This window comes from Antrostomus carolinensis, unplaced genomic scaffold, assembly GCF_000700745.2.
Source record: "Antrostomus carolinensis isolate BGI_N321 unplaced genomic scaffold, ASM70074v2 scaffold33627, whole genome shotgun sequence".
NCBI classification, from domain to species: domain Eukaryota; kingdom Metazoa; phylum Chordata; class Aves; order Caprimulgiformes; family Caprimulgidae; genus Antrostomus; species Antrostomus carolinensis.
In genome coordinates, this window is record NW_010328675.1 from 42,384 (window position 1) to 57,083 (window position 14,700).

General features: G+C 44.3%; 1 protein-coding gene across 1 annotated transcript in view; it reads right to left on the reverse strand.

The window, feature by feature from the left end:
- The window catches only part of LOC104528350 (pappalysin-1-like), a 35,630-nt gene extending 21,083 nt beyond the window's left edge, over window positions 1-14,547 (reverse strand). Inside the window, exon 1 of the mRNA XM_010172327.2 lies at window positions 14,139-14,547. Coding sequence (XP_010170629.1) covers window positions 14,139-14,535 — 397 coding nt within the window. The 5' untranslated portion in view covers window positions 14,536-14,547. The remainder of the gene's footprint in view (window positions 1-14,138) is intronic.
- Window positions 14,548-14,700: the final 153 nt, after the last annotated feature.

Sequence of the window (14,700 nt, forward strand, 5' to 3'; positions counted from 1 at the left end):
GCACAGCACTGTAGGAACCTAGCATGACCCTGGCCAACGGGACCTTCTTGGATAAGTATGTCTTCCTCTTGGTACAATGGAGTGGCATTTGCCATTTGCAGCATCATACATGATCAAAGCAGTGCACTGATGTTATTACCTCATCCTTACAAACAGATCTCTCTGAGGGATGTTGAGAACCATTATCCAACCTTCACAGATAGAAAAGACAGAGCTGAAGGCACCTCAGAGCAATTACAAAGTAGGAACTAAAATCCCACAGCAACCTCCACAAAATAAGGAGCTTGAATTAGCAGAAGAGGAAGCCCGCTGTTCTCTCACACAGCAGTTTCATCACTGATGAAACAAACACACTTTCTTCCTCCCAAAGCATCTAATTTATCACTGACTGAAATTCTCTGTTCATTTCCCGAAACCACCAGCCAAAAAGAAACCTCTACCCTTTGCTACTGCCTCTGTTTTCTTCCCTGCCAGCTAGTCTCTGTCCCTCCTTTCCTCACAGGACATCTTGTTGCAATGCCCTTCTATAACAATTTTCACATAAAAATGTGTGCCTTGTCAAGCTTGCCCTGTCACCAGTGTTTGACAAGTGGCAGAGAAACCCCATAAAAGCCAGGCTGCGAGCTCCCCAGCACAAAGGACACCATGTGTTGAACACATTGACAGTTCTCAATAAATAACATCCCTGCTGCACAGCTGGTTGGATTGCTTGGGTTTGGAAGAATGTTGGCCACAATGCCTACTTACGTGCATCCTCCTCAATGATGCACAGATCTTGTGCATGGGGAGCGGAAATACATCACTTCCAGAAGATACCAAAGTATTTCTTAAAACAACTGTACCGAACACAAGTTTAGATCCTGGCTCAAGGTTTATGGCCCATTTCAGACATACAGATGTGCAATAAAGCGTTGGTTTCTTGGTATAGGTGCAAGAGATGTTCATCTTTAGGGAGGGCAGGTGAGAGATGGGCTATGGTAGGAAGACCTATCCTAATCTCATTTCCCTCTTTCCTCTCTCTCATGAAACACACAGGTCTCATTTCATTTAGTGCCACCTTAAGTATCAGAGCACAGAAACTGTTCACCGAAACAGTTTGGCCATCGTAGTGAGAGACAAAACACCTGGTTGGGACAGAAAGGGCCTTGCTTCTCTGCCTATGCCATCAATGCTTAAGGCAAAGGGAAGAGTTTGGTCCAATGTTCAGCCTCCTACTGCTGCAAGGTGTCTTCCTCCATGAGTGCAAGTGCTCCCAGCCCACCTTAGCTGCCAAATCCCAACCTTGCAGAAACCTTCAGAGAAGAAACACAGACCCCTCGCAGTATCATTTCATCTCTGTGAGATGCAGCTGCTGTTGCTTTTCTCTCTGGTCTGTTCCATGGAGCTTGCAGGTGTTTGGACACAGCCATTTCCCAGTAAAACTGGTGGTATGCTCATGTTTAAAATAAAATAAAATAATCCCCTAGTATCACAGCGTATAGCTGAAGACCACCCCTGTTTGAGTGCTGCCTCTGGTGAGACACAGAATGTAAACAGTCTGTTTGATTAAACCATCTCTAGCTAGAGGACTTCGGGGAATTCCAGTCTTTCTCAGCACAAAGAAGAGCAGAAGATACTCTGCTCTTCATTAATTCAGAGCTCTTCAAAGGGTAAGAATGAATCGCTCAACTTTCCTCCTAGGAGAAACTGTTGAGAGTTATTCTGGAATTCTTGGAGGAAGCTCACCAGTATAAATCAGGTCCATTTCCAACACCTCTCTGCCCTCTTTCTTTATTTAATCTATTCACAGGCAAAGGGATTGTGCAACAACTGATAAACATCATCCATGCTGCAATATGAAATACTCTTTTCTGATTGTCTTTCCCTCCTGTTGGGGTAGGAGGTGGAGAGACCACACTGGAATAGTCTTACAGATAAGGCTATTAATTACATGCCAGAAAATATTTGTACAGTAAGAGAAACTGCTCTTTCAACAAAAAGCAACAGATAAGACTATTTTAAACCATCTTATTTTAAGGTACAGAGATTCTGCCAGCAGTAGAAATCTTTTGTAATACATCTAAACCTTCAAGGTTCTTAGACATGAAAGTTGTGGTCCTACTTTTAGTTCTATTATATTTGTAAAAATCCCCCTTATTCCCAATTTCCAAAGACAGTCCTTATGGAAGAGGGGGAGCCTGGGACGGTGACATGAGCAGTGCATTAATACCACACCTCTGCACAAGTGAGGAACCACAGCCCTGAGCAGTGCTGCCTCCCTCACTTCCAGAGCTTTTCTTTATCTGATTATTTTACCCATGCATTTTGAGTAGCCAAAAAGGCTTTTTCAAGTGTCCCAGTGTCTCTGGGAAGGAAACAAACACATAAGTCCCTCACCTCCCGTCCAAGACCAACAAGACACAGTACCTGGAGGTACAATCCAGGAGCATTCACAAGAAAATGGACTTTTTCTGGTGTTCCCCTGTGCTGTGAAGGGTTTGGAGGACTTCTGGAGCAAGTTAAAGCATTTTGTGTTTTCCAGTTGACAGCACCATTACCATGCCTATCTGTCCCTTGCCCCAGAGCTCATGGTGACTACATAGCCCCATGTTACTTACTTCCTTGGGTTCTTTACATCCTTACTCCTCACTCCTCCTTCCTTACACTGGTGGCTCTGGGAGAAGATGTGTGCCCCCAGATATCAGATATCAGCCTGGTGCTCAGACTATAGTAGGACAAATATCCTTTGGGCTATTTTAGTCCTTTTACAGCCTTTGTGCAACTCCAGAGCAACAGTTTTGCCAGAAGCCACAATCTAGATTTCAGTGTTTAAAAAAAAAAAAAAAAACCACAAAAAACAAACAAACAAACAAAACTCCAAAAGACAAAATCAGTGGATCTATCAAGAAGAAATTCTACAGGTTCATTGAAGCTAGCCTCCCTGCTTGGGATTCCCAAATACTGTCCATGCTGATTTTAAAGCAAATCGAGACTATAATTTTACTCCCTCTTTTTTCCTATTTTACATGACAAAGTGAAAAGAAGAGAAAGATGCATAGTTAGACAGACAGGCAGACATCTCATCAAAGAAGCTCCTACAAGCAGTTTTGAGTAGGAAACATCCAGCAACCCTGCTGGCTCCAGCCCACAGCCTGGACCTGAGTGCATGGTTGATTTTCTAACTTCTCTTCCTGAAAACTTCCTCTGAGAGTGTTTGCTTATAAACACAGGAGGAGATATTATTGCTGGAGATGGGACAGTATGGGAGGGGGTGAAGAGTTTTACAGCCACAAGACAGAAGAGCAGAGTTCAGAAGTGTTTGTTGCTGGAAACACAAAGGGCTCACTGTAAAACTGCTATGCAGCCTGATTTCACAGTCTAGAGGGATTATGATAGGTATATGCAGAACATCTCCAAACAGAAGCAAAAATAACCTCACATGGTACAAACATTACACACCCCAATTAAGCCATTGACAGCGATGACGGTGCTTGGATGTTGCTCTCTGTGACACCCACTCCTCAGCTTGTTCATTTTCCCCATTGCATGCACTTTGTCTCTGCCCCATATTCTCCATGTTCATCAGTCTGGAGCAGCCCCCCCTGATTTCCTCTCCAAAGGAGTTACTCTAGGTTTACATTGGTGTGTTCAACAGCAGAATCTGGCTTGCACTGCTCACCCTTCCCTCTGCCAAGTACATGTTTCAAAATCATGTGCGTAATGCATTTAGTTAACATTTGCTTTTTCTCCCAGTACTCCTTTTCTCCCTGAACATCTCCATTCATGAGCTACAGCACGGAAAGCTTCCAATTCTTGTCTAGTTTACGCTGAAAATAATTCCCATTAAATTATCACTGGTGAAAGGTGCTGTTTTGACCTCAGAAAGGCTGCTCTGTTTATCCACAAGACAGATGCAATATAAGACAGTAGTAATGCAAGCTCCAGATTTCAGTCTTAGCACCTCAGTCTTTACAAGCACAGATGCTGCTGAATTCTGAATAAAATCATGTAGATCGTTTGATGTACAGCCTCCCTGTCGACACTTCCAACAGAAACACCGGTTGTTTAGCCATGAGAGTGTGCACTAGATGATGACCCCTCCCCAGAACACTCTGGGCACTGACATGTTGTGTGAAGCCCCTTCTGCAACCACTCACCTGGTCTGGATTTAGCTATGGGGTCAGTAGGTTGTTTTTGCCCTTAATTAATAACCTGAGATATCCAGAGACAGATTTTCAGCATTTCCTAGGAAGATGCTTAGCAGTTACATATTTTACGAGCTGTTTCAGCAAGTCAATATATTAATCAATGTGCAGAGGTATCAAAAGTATCAACGTATTCCAATTTAAATGAGTACTCTAAACTAAGACACTTCAGTGATATTTGCTTTTCTCTCCCATTATGGCCTGCATACACTGTTCCATTTGAGAAATACAACTCATGCTGATTCAAACATCAGCAGCATGCCTGGGTCAGAGATATTAATTCAAGACCACCTGATTTTCTGCTAACACCAAAGAGCTCGTGTCACAAACACCAACTGCCTTCTTCATCCATCCCCCATGTTGCCAGTGCTTTCAACAGCGTGACACCAGGTGAAAGACTTCATGACCACTATGAGCTCAGTACAATAATTACCCAGCAAAAAACCATCTGCAGTTACAACAAAACATCCTACAGGAATTAGGGTGGGTTGACTTCATATGGAGAACAACACAGGCTCAGGAACAACTATGACCACTCCTATGGGCTCTGTTTCTAGCTCTGTCACACTGTCAAATCTTGGACAAACTAGAACATTTCTCCATTCCTCAGTTTCCCTGATTTTAAGGGCAATGTTCTCTCACGCCTGAGAAACTTATCACCACCATCAGCAGGATGTGTTGAGGTAGTTATCAGGACTATAAAACTGCATCTTATTGCAATGATAAAGGAAAATAACAGTAATAAGAGACACTAGTACAGGAGAAAAAAACCCTACATTCAAAACTAAGCAACACTGGGTGATAACAGTGAAGGCCTTTTCTTTCCATTTCTTTCTGTTTTAAATAAAACAAACAAAACAATAGTGAAAAGATCTCTTTCTTCAATCCAGTGGATGATCTTTGTGAACCATCCTTAGTTCCAACACTAACAGCAGAGAACAGGCAAGGAAGAAAACGAAGCAGGAAAGGAGCCTGCAGCTGATGCTCAGTGTTGGGAACAAGGCTGCTCTTCTCCCAATTCCATGACGACAGAAGACTCCTGGGAATCTGATGAGGGGGGGGAAGATAGGTCAGAGGAGAGAAATCCATATGGGAAAGTGATTTAAAGCAAATAAAGAGACAATAAATTAGATAAGGAAAAGGAGGAAAAACAGAGCAGAGGGGAGGAAGGAGAAGAGATAAAAGAGCCCTAAGTATCACTCAAAAGGAAGACTCAAGGAAAGCCTACCAGACCCCAGGAGTTAATCAGCAAAGAACAGAGTGGTTTTCTTCTCTAACACAGCAACTCTTTTGCTTTCATGAGCTGGTATCATATCTCTCAGATGCTGCTTCACCAGGCCAAATCCAGATGCTTCTCAGTTTCACTTCACCCTCACTCCCTCTTTGTGAGAACAACGGCTCGTTTCTTGTTTGTGTACCGCTAGGATGGATATTAAACAGAACAATTTCAATAATTCCCAGAAAATATGCATGAGCATATGCCTGACTGAGCACACAAACACACAGCCCGCTTACCCTCTCTTCCCACAGCACTTCCAACGCGAGTTGGCTGAAGCCACCAAAGTGATGGCCACCCTTGGTCCGCAGGGAGGGGACACCACCCTCCTGCAGCAAAAGAAGATGAGAAGTGCAGAGAGCGTAGGATTACCCACGGCACGCGCTTGCGAGGGAGGAGGAAACCAGCAACTGTGTGGAGCAGGAAGAAGGGAAAGACGGGGGAATCAAGGACACCAGATAGCAGAGAAAGAACCGAGACGAGGATGGTGATAAGAGAGGGTGGAGGGATTGGATGGGAACATTAAACACTTACGTCACTCAGTAAAACAGAAAACAGTGTGTTTGGAATAAGTGCTCATTTTAACACTGAAAAAAAAAATAAATAAAAAAAATAAAAAGAATAGAAAGGTTGAAAGAGACAGAGACCAGAGTAGGATTTGGAGTATAGCAAAAACAACTAAAATAAACATGTCCCCTTCCTCTGGCCAACTTCTCTGATGTAGGGCTTTGCAATTTATCATCTCTTGTATCCAAGGTGAGAAAGCAAAATAAAAGATGTCAAAGCAAGAACCATGGAAGGGTCCCGGCTGTAGAGGAAGGATGCAGAAGACTCGCTGCAATCAGAGCATAAGCCAGAGTCAGCTGAGGTCAATAGTATTTTTTCATGATTTCAAACAGGTTTAGGATCAAATCCATGCTGCCTGGATAAATCTAACATCATGAATGCCCCCTCCCTGGAAGTGTTTAAGGCCAGGTTGGATGAGGCTTTGAGCAACCTGATCTAGTGGAAGGTGTCCCTGCTGATGGCAGGGGGGTTGGAACTAGATGATCTTTAAGGTCCCTTCCAATCCAAACCATTCTATGATTCTATGAATCCAGCCCCATTCTCACCAAGGGATAATCTGACTTGTATTTATACTTGTTGACACTTATGTTACATATTGCACCCTCACTTGGTGCTGGCAACCTTATGAATGTTGAACACTCCTCAATTAAGCAAATTGTTCTGATCACTATAAACAAGGATAGTAGAAAGCAAAATTTGGGGATAAGATAGTCACTCTTGTTCTCCTTTGAACTTGGCTTTTTGAGTTCTGCTCAGCTCATGTTGAGATTAAGAGTACTTTGACTTCATGGATGGCTTTGGGGAGAGTAACTTTATAATAAGAACTAGCATTAAATCAAAGCAGTTTGCAAGATCTGCCATTTGTGTCAGAATATGTGGAGAAATAAACAAGCTGCTCTTCCTTGATCATTGGAGTTTAAATGCTCTATTGATCTAGGAAAAAAAAATCAAAGGTGCTTTGGAAATTGTGTGTGTATGTGCATGCATGCCCACACCAGAGAAAATGAAGAGAAATGTAGGGACGAGTAGAAATTAGCAGAAGAACAATCAAGCATTTCTTCCCCACAGAAAGCTGGAATGAAACTAAGAATCATATCCATATATCAGCTTCCCCAAGGTAGGGAAATGCTCATAGAGCAACCTAAGTACAGGGTCAGAAGAAAGGTGCATCTTCATTTTTAGAAGTCTCATTCTGGGGAAAAAACAAACAAAAAGGACAACATAGTCAATCGTTCTGTGCTCAGAACAAGGCATGAAGCAAACGCCCAGAACCCAGGAAATACAGAAGTCTGATATATTTTGCATTTTTTAAATAGAAAGAGTAATATGTACTGATCATTTAAAGACAGTATTGAGTGAAAAAATTGGTAGTATTGAGAAGAGATTAAATGAAGAAAAAGATGCTATTAGACCAGCTGACACAGTTAAAAGAAAAACGTAGAGGATCTTGATTAAACAAGACTTTTCTGATCCATTTTCAGAATAATCTGAAATATAAGATTTGAAGAAGTCAAAAAAAAAAAGAAAAAAGTAACAAAGTGAACGTGTTCGTTCTTACTATGATGGGATGTAGGAACTGCCACAGAGACTAAGACCAGAGAAGGGTGGGAAATGTTTGATAAAATATTTTTCTCAGGAAAAAGGAAAATTAATCAAAACAGACTATCTGTGGGAAAGGATCAGTTTTGGCTGATCTAACTTAAAATATTCGAACTTAAAATTTCAATAGAAGTTTCATAACTATCAAAACACCTGATTCTTTTTTAACTTTCTGAAAATAAGAAAGTTGATACCTTTTACCAGCAAATGTTTTTCTTTCTCATAGTTAGCACTTTTCTAAACCAATGCTTTGGATTGTAGGTACTTAAGATGTCAATCTGTCCTTCTCTTTTCCTGTCTTACATTATAGTGGTGACTCTTGGTCTTAGCTAAAGATCTTTGGTTTGTATTAGAGCACTGGGAAATTGTCTGTGGCCTGTGCTATATCAGAATCTACAAAGTGGATATTCTGTGAATGTTTGGACTAATTATCTGCTGTTATAGCCCTGACACTGCAGGGGACTGAATTTGGCAACCCAGGTGGTCCCTTCTCTGCTTCTGTTCCTATAATTTCTATCAGAGAAAAGAAAAGGGGAGCTGAAAAAAAACAAGGACTAAAATTGGAAGCAAAACTATTATATGGGAACATTTCAGCTGACCCCGGTCATGGAAGGGTTTATTTTTGTTTTTTTCAATTTGTCTTTTTGAAAAAAGCCACTATATTCTGTCTCTTTTTCTGGCTCAGGCCAGCATGAGCAATAGAAATCCAAGGTGAAAGCTCTCAGTTAATCCTCTGGTCTTGAGAGCACCTAAAAGCTGTTGGTCTTGCAGTGTTTTTGTGCTGAAGCTGCTCAGACAGGTGTCGTGGCTGCAACTCTGGGACAGACCTGAGGAGCCTGGTCCCTGTGTCCTGACCAAGCGAGACCTGGGCTCCAAAGAAGGCATCACTTCACTAGCCCCACCCAGCTAGTGCATGTCCCTGCTGCTTTTAATCGAGGTCAGGACCCAGTGACCAGGGAGGTGCCGCCAGCACTTCAGCTCTCTGCTGTTCAACGCACCCAGCTCAGGATCTCTCCTGCCCTTGGCAAAGGGTAACAAACACATGAAGCTCATGGGAGCAGCATCACCAGGCTCCTATGAAAGCAGAGACCTGTCCTCTTCTTCATGAGAAAAGTGAGAATCACCTACCTTCATGGGGGTGTTTGGATGCTCAGGGAGCCAGTGTCACCTCTCCTAGCCACTGCAGTGCTCAGTTCTGCCTCTGGGATCTGGGAGTTAAGTGTGTCCTTCACTGTGTCACCTGTGGCTGGGACTGGCAGTGTGCACGTCCATTCCAAACAGCCATGGCCTCAGGATCCCCTTGGCCATCTGCAACACTCCCCTGGCACCGCATAGAGAGGTGACATAAGGACCCAAAGAGCAGCTTCAACCTTATGGAATAACTTTCGGGCACCTGAATCACTGACCAGGTCTGTCTTTCCGTGATGGCTTAGCGTGCAAAGGCTCTCCAAGGGCTGCTTCTTGGCTTCACCATCAAGGTCCTCCTGACACAGCACTGCTCTGCACTTCTCCAGACATCTCCGCGAATCCCTGAGGAGATCCCCGCTCCTGTTCTCTCTCCAAACACCATCCCTTCCACATGCTTTCTGCCTCGCTCAAGTTTTTCTAACTGAAACAGGCTGGCTTGAAATAAATCAGGCTGAAATGAAGCTTGGAGAGGCAAGCTCAGCCTGGGACACATCTCCGTGCCTGCAGGAGACAACCATACATCATTTAGGAATCTAAATTTACCATCCTTCACACACACAGAGTCAAATTTCTGTCTTTTATTACAATTTTATTCATTAGAGCAGTCTACATGTAAGTGCTTTTTAAAAACAAAAAAAACCAAAAACAAAACACAACCAAGTTTCTTCTAACTGTGCTGTTCTGACTCTAGTGTGTAGCTGCTCAAAAGAATGAGACTGGTTAAAATTGGAAATTATATGGGAAAAAAAATAATTCTTTTTCTTTTCCAGTTGCTGACTCCTGTCCCAGCTTCTGCAGATCCATAGTCATGAAGCTAATCATTTGAACCCCTTTACAGGGAAGCCAAAACCCCACAGCTACCTGTACCCTTCAGCAATGGTGTACTGGAGGCTTGTCACCTTGAAGGAGCACCTAGGCAGCTGTTTGGGCTCCTGTCACTTTGGTCCAGCCATCCCATCACCCTGGGACCTGGCACACACCAGTGCTAATTAAACGACAGAACTATAAGCTTTATGTTTAGCTTATTCTGTAATCTTTTATTCTAGTGTTTCATTACAGATCAAAACAAGAAAACCCATGCAATTAAAAGACAACAGGTTGCTGAAGACGAGAAAATGCTGCATTATTTAGCCACTGACTATTTTAATGCCAGTGAAACTCAGAGTAAACTCTCTGCTGAAAACATCCCCAAGTTCCCAACACACCCGCTACAAGGATCAGCTCTGGGAACAGGATCCAGCTCACCAACACTACCTCAAGTGGATTAATTCAATATCAGACTCCAAAACTTCAGAAAGGAACCAAATTAACCCCAAAAAGTAAACATATATTCTTAAACCCTATGGAGGGAACAGACCTACAGAGTGTCAATTACATATCTTTATAATTGCCCAATTATTGGACCCTGACACAGATGTTTCTCAGTCTCTTACATGCAAGAGCTGTGGCTTTAAGTGAGCTCCACTGTGCTGATTTTGGCATTTCTATCCCTTTGGATTCTACCGCAGTTTTATGTTCACCAAGCACTGAAGTTGGGAAAACATAGGCACTCCCTTACATATGAAGCTTTGTTAAGTTGGGATCATGCTCTCTGTTGGCAGGCAGAGGAATAGAGAGACAGAGGAGAATGAAACTGGGAAGGGAAAAAAAAAAAAAAAACCAACACCAAAACAAAACACAAATAACTTTCACTCTTCAGAGCAGGCACGCCTTCTTACTCTGGCTCCCGCTGCTGATCATTCATCCCGCTCCTCGCAGCTCCCAGCCAGTAAAGAGTCAACATCTCCTTCCTATGAAAACATGAGCTACCCCACTCCTGAGCCATATACCAGAAAACACACCGAGAGGGACTCAGGAGGATCCTGTTTCTTAGGATGGAATTGTATTTCCACAGTAAAACTGAAATATCTTTGATTACAACAGAAGCAAGGTCAACGGTGCTTTGAAGCGTCTTATTTAGCATGGCATGTGTATTCCCTAACTTCGCTACAGTCTGGACCTTAACTCCTTCGTTCACAACTACAGATACATTCAAAGACTCTCCACAGGAAAGTGCACAGACTCATCCGATTAACACCATGTGCACGTGTGCGTGTAAGAGGGATGTACTGTGCTGCGTGGTAGGTACACACATCCGAGGGGTGTTTGCCCAAGAACTATGTGGCCCGGGGAGGGAGGTAAGTACTCACGAGCTGAGAGCCACACCGCCGGACCTGCACTAACGAAGCACAGCCCAGCTCTGAAAACGCTTCTGAGCTTTTGCGGAACACAGATCAATGGGTCAGACTTCTAGTTTCCCAACAGTTTTCCCTGACAAATGCCAGCACAGATATCAGTGAAGTCAAACAGGACAGCAGTAATATCGCTGCCAACCAGCGTGAAAATTGGCAGAGCCTGGCACCGAGGACTGCCTATCATCAGAGACAGGGCATGGCCCGGCACAATGACGAACCCACTTAACAGCGCTGTAAAATTAGCCATTTATGAAAACAAATTGAATACTGCAGCAGAGGGTGACGTAAGGAGAGTTGGCTCCAGACAGAAACAGAAACTCCTGTAGCCTGGATTAGCAGAAGAGCTCCGTTATATCAAGGCTCAGGCATAGAAACTGATAACAACTTGGGTTCTACATGAGATTTTTAACCAACACAACAGGCTTTCCCTATAGGCACACACGTAGCTCCTATATGACTCACCGTGACTGCTTATATACCAGCCAGGAGGAATGAAAGGGGAGCAGTCAATACAGGCAGAGGGGCAGAAAGTAGGTAAAGATACAAGGAAGACTCCAAAAAAGAGGGGTCTTCCAGTCAGTCCTGCCCCCTCCCTCAGATCTGTACCATCACACAATTTCCCACTTTGCAACTGGGGTGAAAGTTGGGGAGAAACTCACTTGTGGCACTGTCAGCAAATATGACCCCGTCCCTGCCCCCCCTCCCCAAACACCAAGAAGGGCTCTAGATTTCAGTGGAGTCCTACAGATGCAACTTCAATGGCAGAACAGAGTTCCCAAGTCTGTCACATCCCAAAACAGTGAAAATGAGAAAGCCAAGAGTTTTGGCAGCCAGAACCCTTGATTTCCTCATTGAGGGAAGCGTAATCTCTCCCTAAGCTTGCTGCAGGTCTGGGAGGCTGTGGTGTGCGGAGGATACTCTGAGTGAGTTCCTCTTGGACCTCTTCCAGGTGTTTACACACAGAGCCAAACCTGGCTCCTCTTCAAGAGTGTGTATGAGGGGTGGAGGGGGATCTCAAAAATAAAATAAAAATCACAAAGTCCTCCTAAGCTGAGCTGCAAGCTCTACAGTGCTAAACTGGGGCATTTCTTTTCATTTTTCACAGTGGAATGTTATTTCCACGCATAAAATGGGTCAAGTGTTTTATACAGGCAACAACCCAACCTCCCCCATCCAATTAAAGTGTTTTACTACAAATGATCTTTGTGTGTGTTTGTCTAGGTTCCCTATTGTATGAATTAGAGATACCTGCACCAACCACAGACGCGGGGTCTTAGGTGTTGGATTAAATACATTTAAAAAAATACACTGACCATGTTTTGCCACTAGTGAGATCTGTGTAAACCCAAATCCTGCTTATCCTAACTAGAAAGGGAAGCACTTTGAACCCTGGGGTTTAAGTTAAGATCGGGAACTAGAAGAGTAGACTATGAGAACACCAAGGGAAATAAAGCACATCATAACCTATGTCACCTATGAAAGCACACATCTGCCCGTCCTACTAAAGGCAGAAGGGACCAGCCCATGCCCAGCACCTCCTGCCCACCCCAGCAGCCGTACACACCCCACATCCCCCTCCTCACGAGTAAGCAGAGCAGCTGGGACTGGGAAAAGTTAAGAACATGCACTGCCAAGTTCATCTGAGTTTTTGTTGTTCCTTAGGACAAAGCAACTTTCTTGCAAGAGGACAGTCCCGTGCGTCAGGAACGAGGCAGCGGCGATGGAGATACATCACAGAAGGGCGGGTGGCCGGGGTGAGGAGAGCTGGGCTAGCGAGGAGCAGCCGCTACCACCGGCACAAGCATCCGCTGCCTCCTGGTAGGAAGTGACTCCAGTTAAAGGGAAAGGGGAATTCCTCCCTGTCTCTTTAAGGCATCCTAGGACATGGAAACTTTGTACTTTCAGGGAATCTCCTTGCCAAAAGAACTGTAAAACACGTCTTCCTCCCCCCCCACCCCATACCCGTTTCTCTTTCTGACTTGTTTTCTGTTTTGTTTTGTTTTTAAAGGCATTTCCATTTTCTATGACTTCCTTCAGAGCAAAGATGGATGTGGCGACGTTTATAAAGGTTTGTAGCCCTCTGAAAAGTATCCGATTTCACGACAACTTCGCTGTACTTTATCACTAAAGTGGGGAGAGGGCGGGAGGTGGTGGGAGGGAGGGGGAGAGGGAGCAAACACAGGGAAAAGAACCCAAATTCATAATGGGTTCATAAAATTTAAATAAGAAAAGTGCAATACTCCTTGTTATTGTTCAGCTCAGACAGCTCAGACTGGTAGCTGCTTTGAGTACTAAATGATTTTATAGGGCTATTTGACCTTACAATCATTTGTGTTACACTTGCCATTGCGAAGAGGAGACAAAAATACTCACCACATCCTCTAGCTGCAGTGCTAGTCCCAGCCCTAGCTGAGAGGCAAGGGGTTGGGAACTTTATAAACTCATTTGATTCATTTGAGGTTTCACAATAGCCAAAAAGTTCCTTTATAGCCTTTTGGAAACCACATGCTAACGTTGCATCTAAAAAGGTAACAGTGAAGTGCACTGAAGAGCTAATAAAACTAAGGAAATCATACAGGGACCTTACATATGCATTTCTTTGCAGCCACACACTAGACATATACATTTCTTTTCATGCATACTTAGAAGCTACTTTCAAATGCTCTATTTACAGTTTTCCAACCTGAAAATTAGGTAAAAACTCACCGTAAGAGCTCTCTCTCCTATCTGCACCCTGATCCGTACAGACAGAAATAAAGAACTTACCCAGGACACTGCTATTTCCCTATGCAAAACTTTACATAACTTTTTTTTTCCTGCAAGCATACACTTTCAGTCAGTTTACCCAGCTCCAGCATTTCACCAAATATCTATCTAGATAATAAACGCACCCGAGCGTGTTTCCACATGCGCTCACATACATCCGGACGTTGCAAGGCACACGCGCCCGTTGATATACACACACACACACACATACACACACACACTCACACACATACACTATCCCCACGCACGCCTACAGCTGGCTGTTCTGCTGGCTTCCGAAACGTTAAAGGGATGCTGCAGCCAGAGGCAGGACGAGCTACCTACCTGCGATGACAGCCGGAGATCTCTGTCCTCCTTCAGCTTTCAGCCACACTTGTAAAGTGAAGGCGTCGCGGGGCAGCTCAATATCTGCCTTGAGCCTCAGCTGATCACCTTGGCCACTGAAATAGAGCGCCCTGCTCGGGGTAAGGGACTCCTCGGCGTCCTTCACCTCCCGCTGGTGCCTCCTGCGGGGGCCATGCCCCGGCTCCAGCCCCGCAGTGGAACGCCTTCCCCGGGCTAACCTGGTGGCACAGGTGCCCGGGGCGGTGGAGCGGGGCTGGCGGCTCTGCCTGGTGTCCCTTCGCGCCCTGCGCGAGCGCTCGTCCATCCCACATTCGGGTCCACTGGCTTGGGCTGTACAGAGCAGCGCAAGAGGCAGCAGCAAACTCCAGAGCTGCATTTCCAATCTTCCCCCCCCTTCTCCCCTGCAAATCCTCCCGATCTGCCAGCTTTGGGCTCCTCCTTGCCTTGACTTTCTTCTCTTGTTCACCCTTCTTGGTATTTGCTCTTTTTATAACCCTTCTCAGTTGCTTTTTCTTTTCTTTTTTTCTTTTTTTCTTTCTTT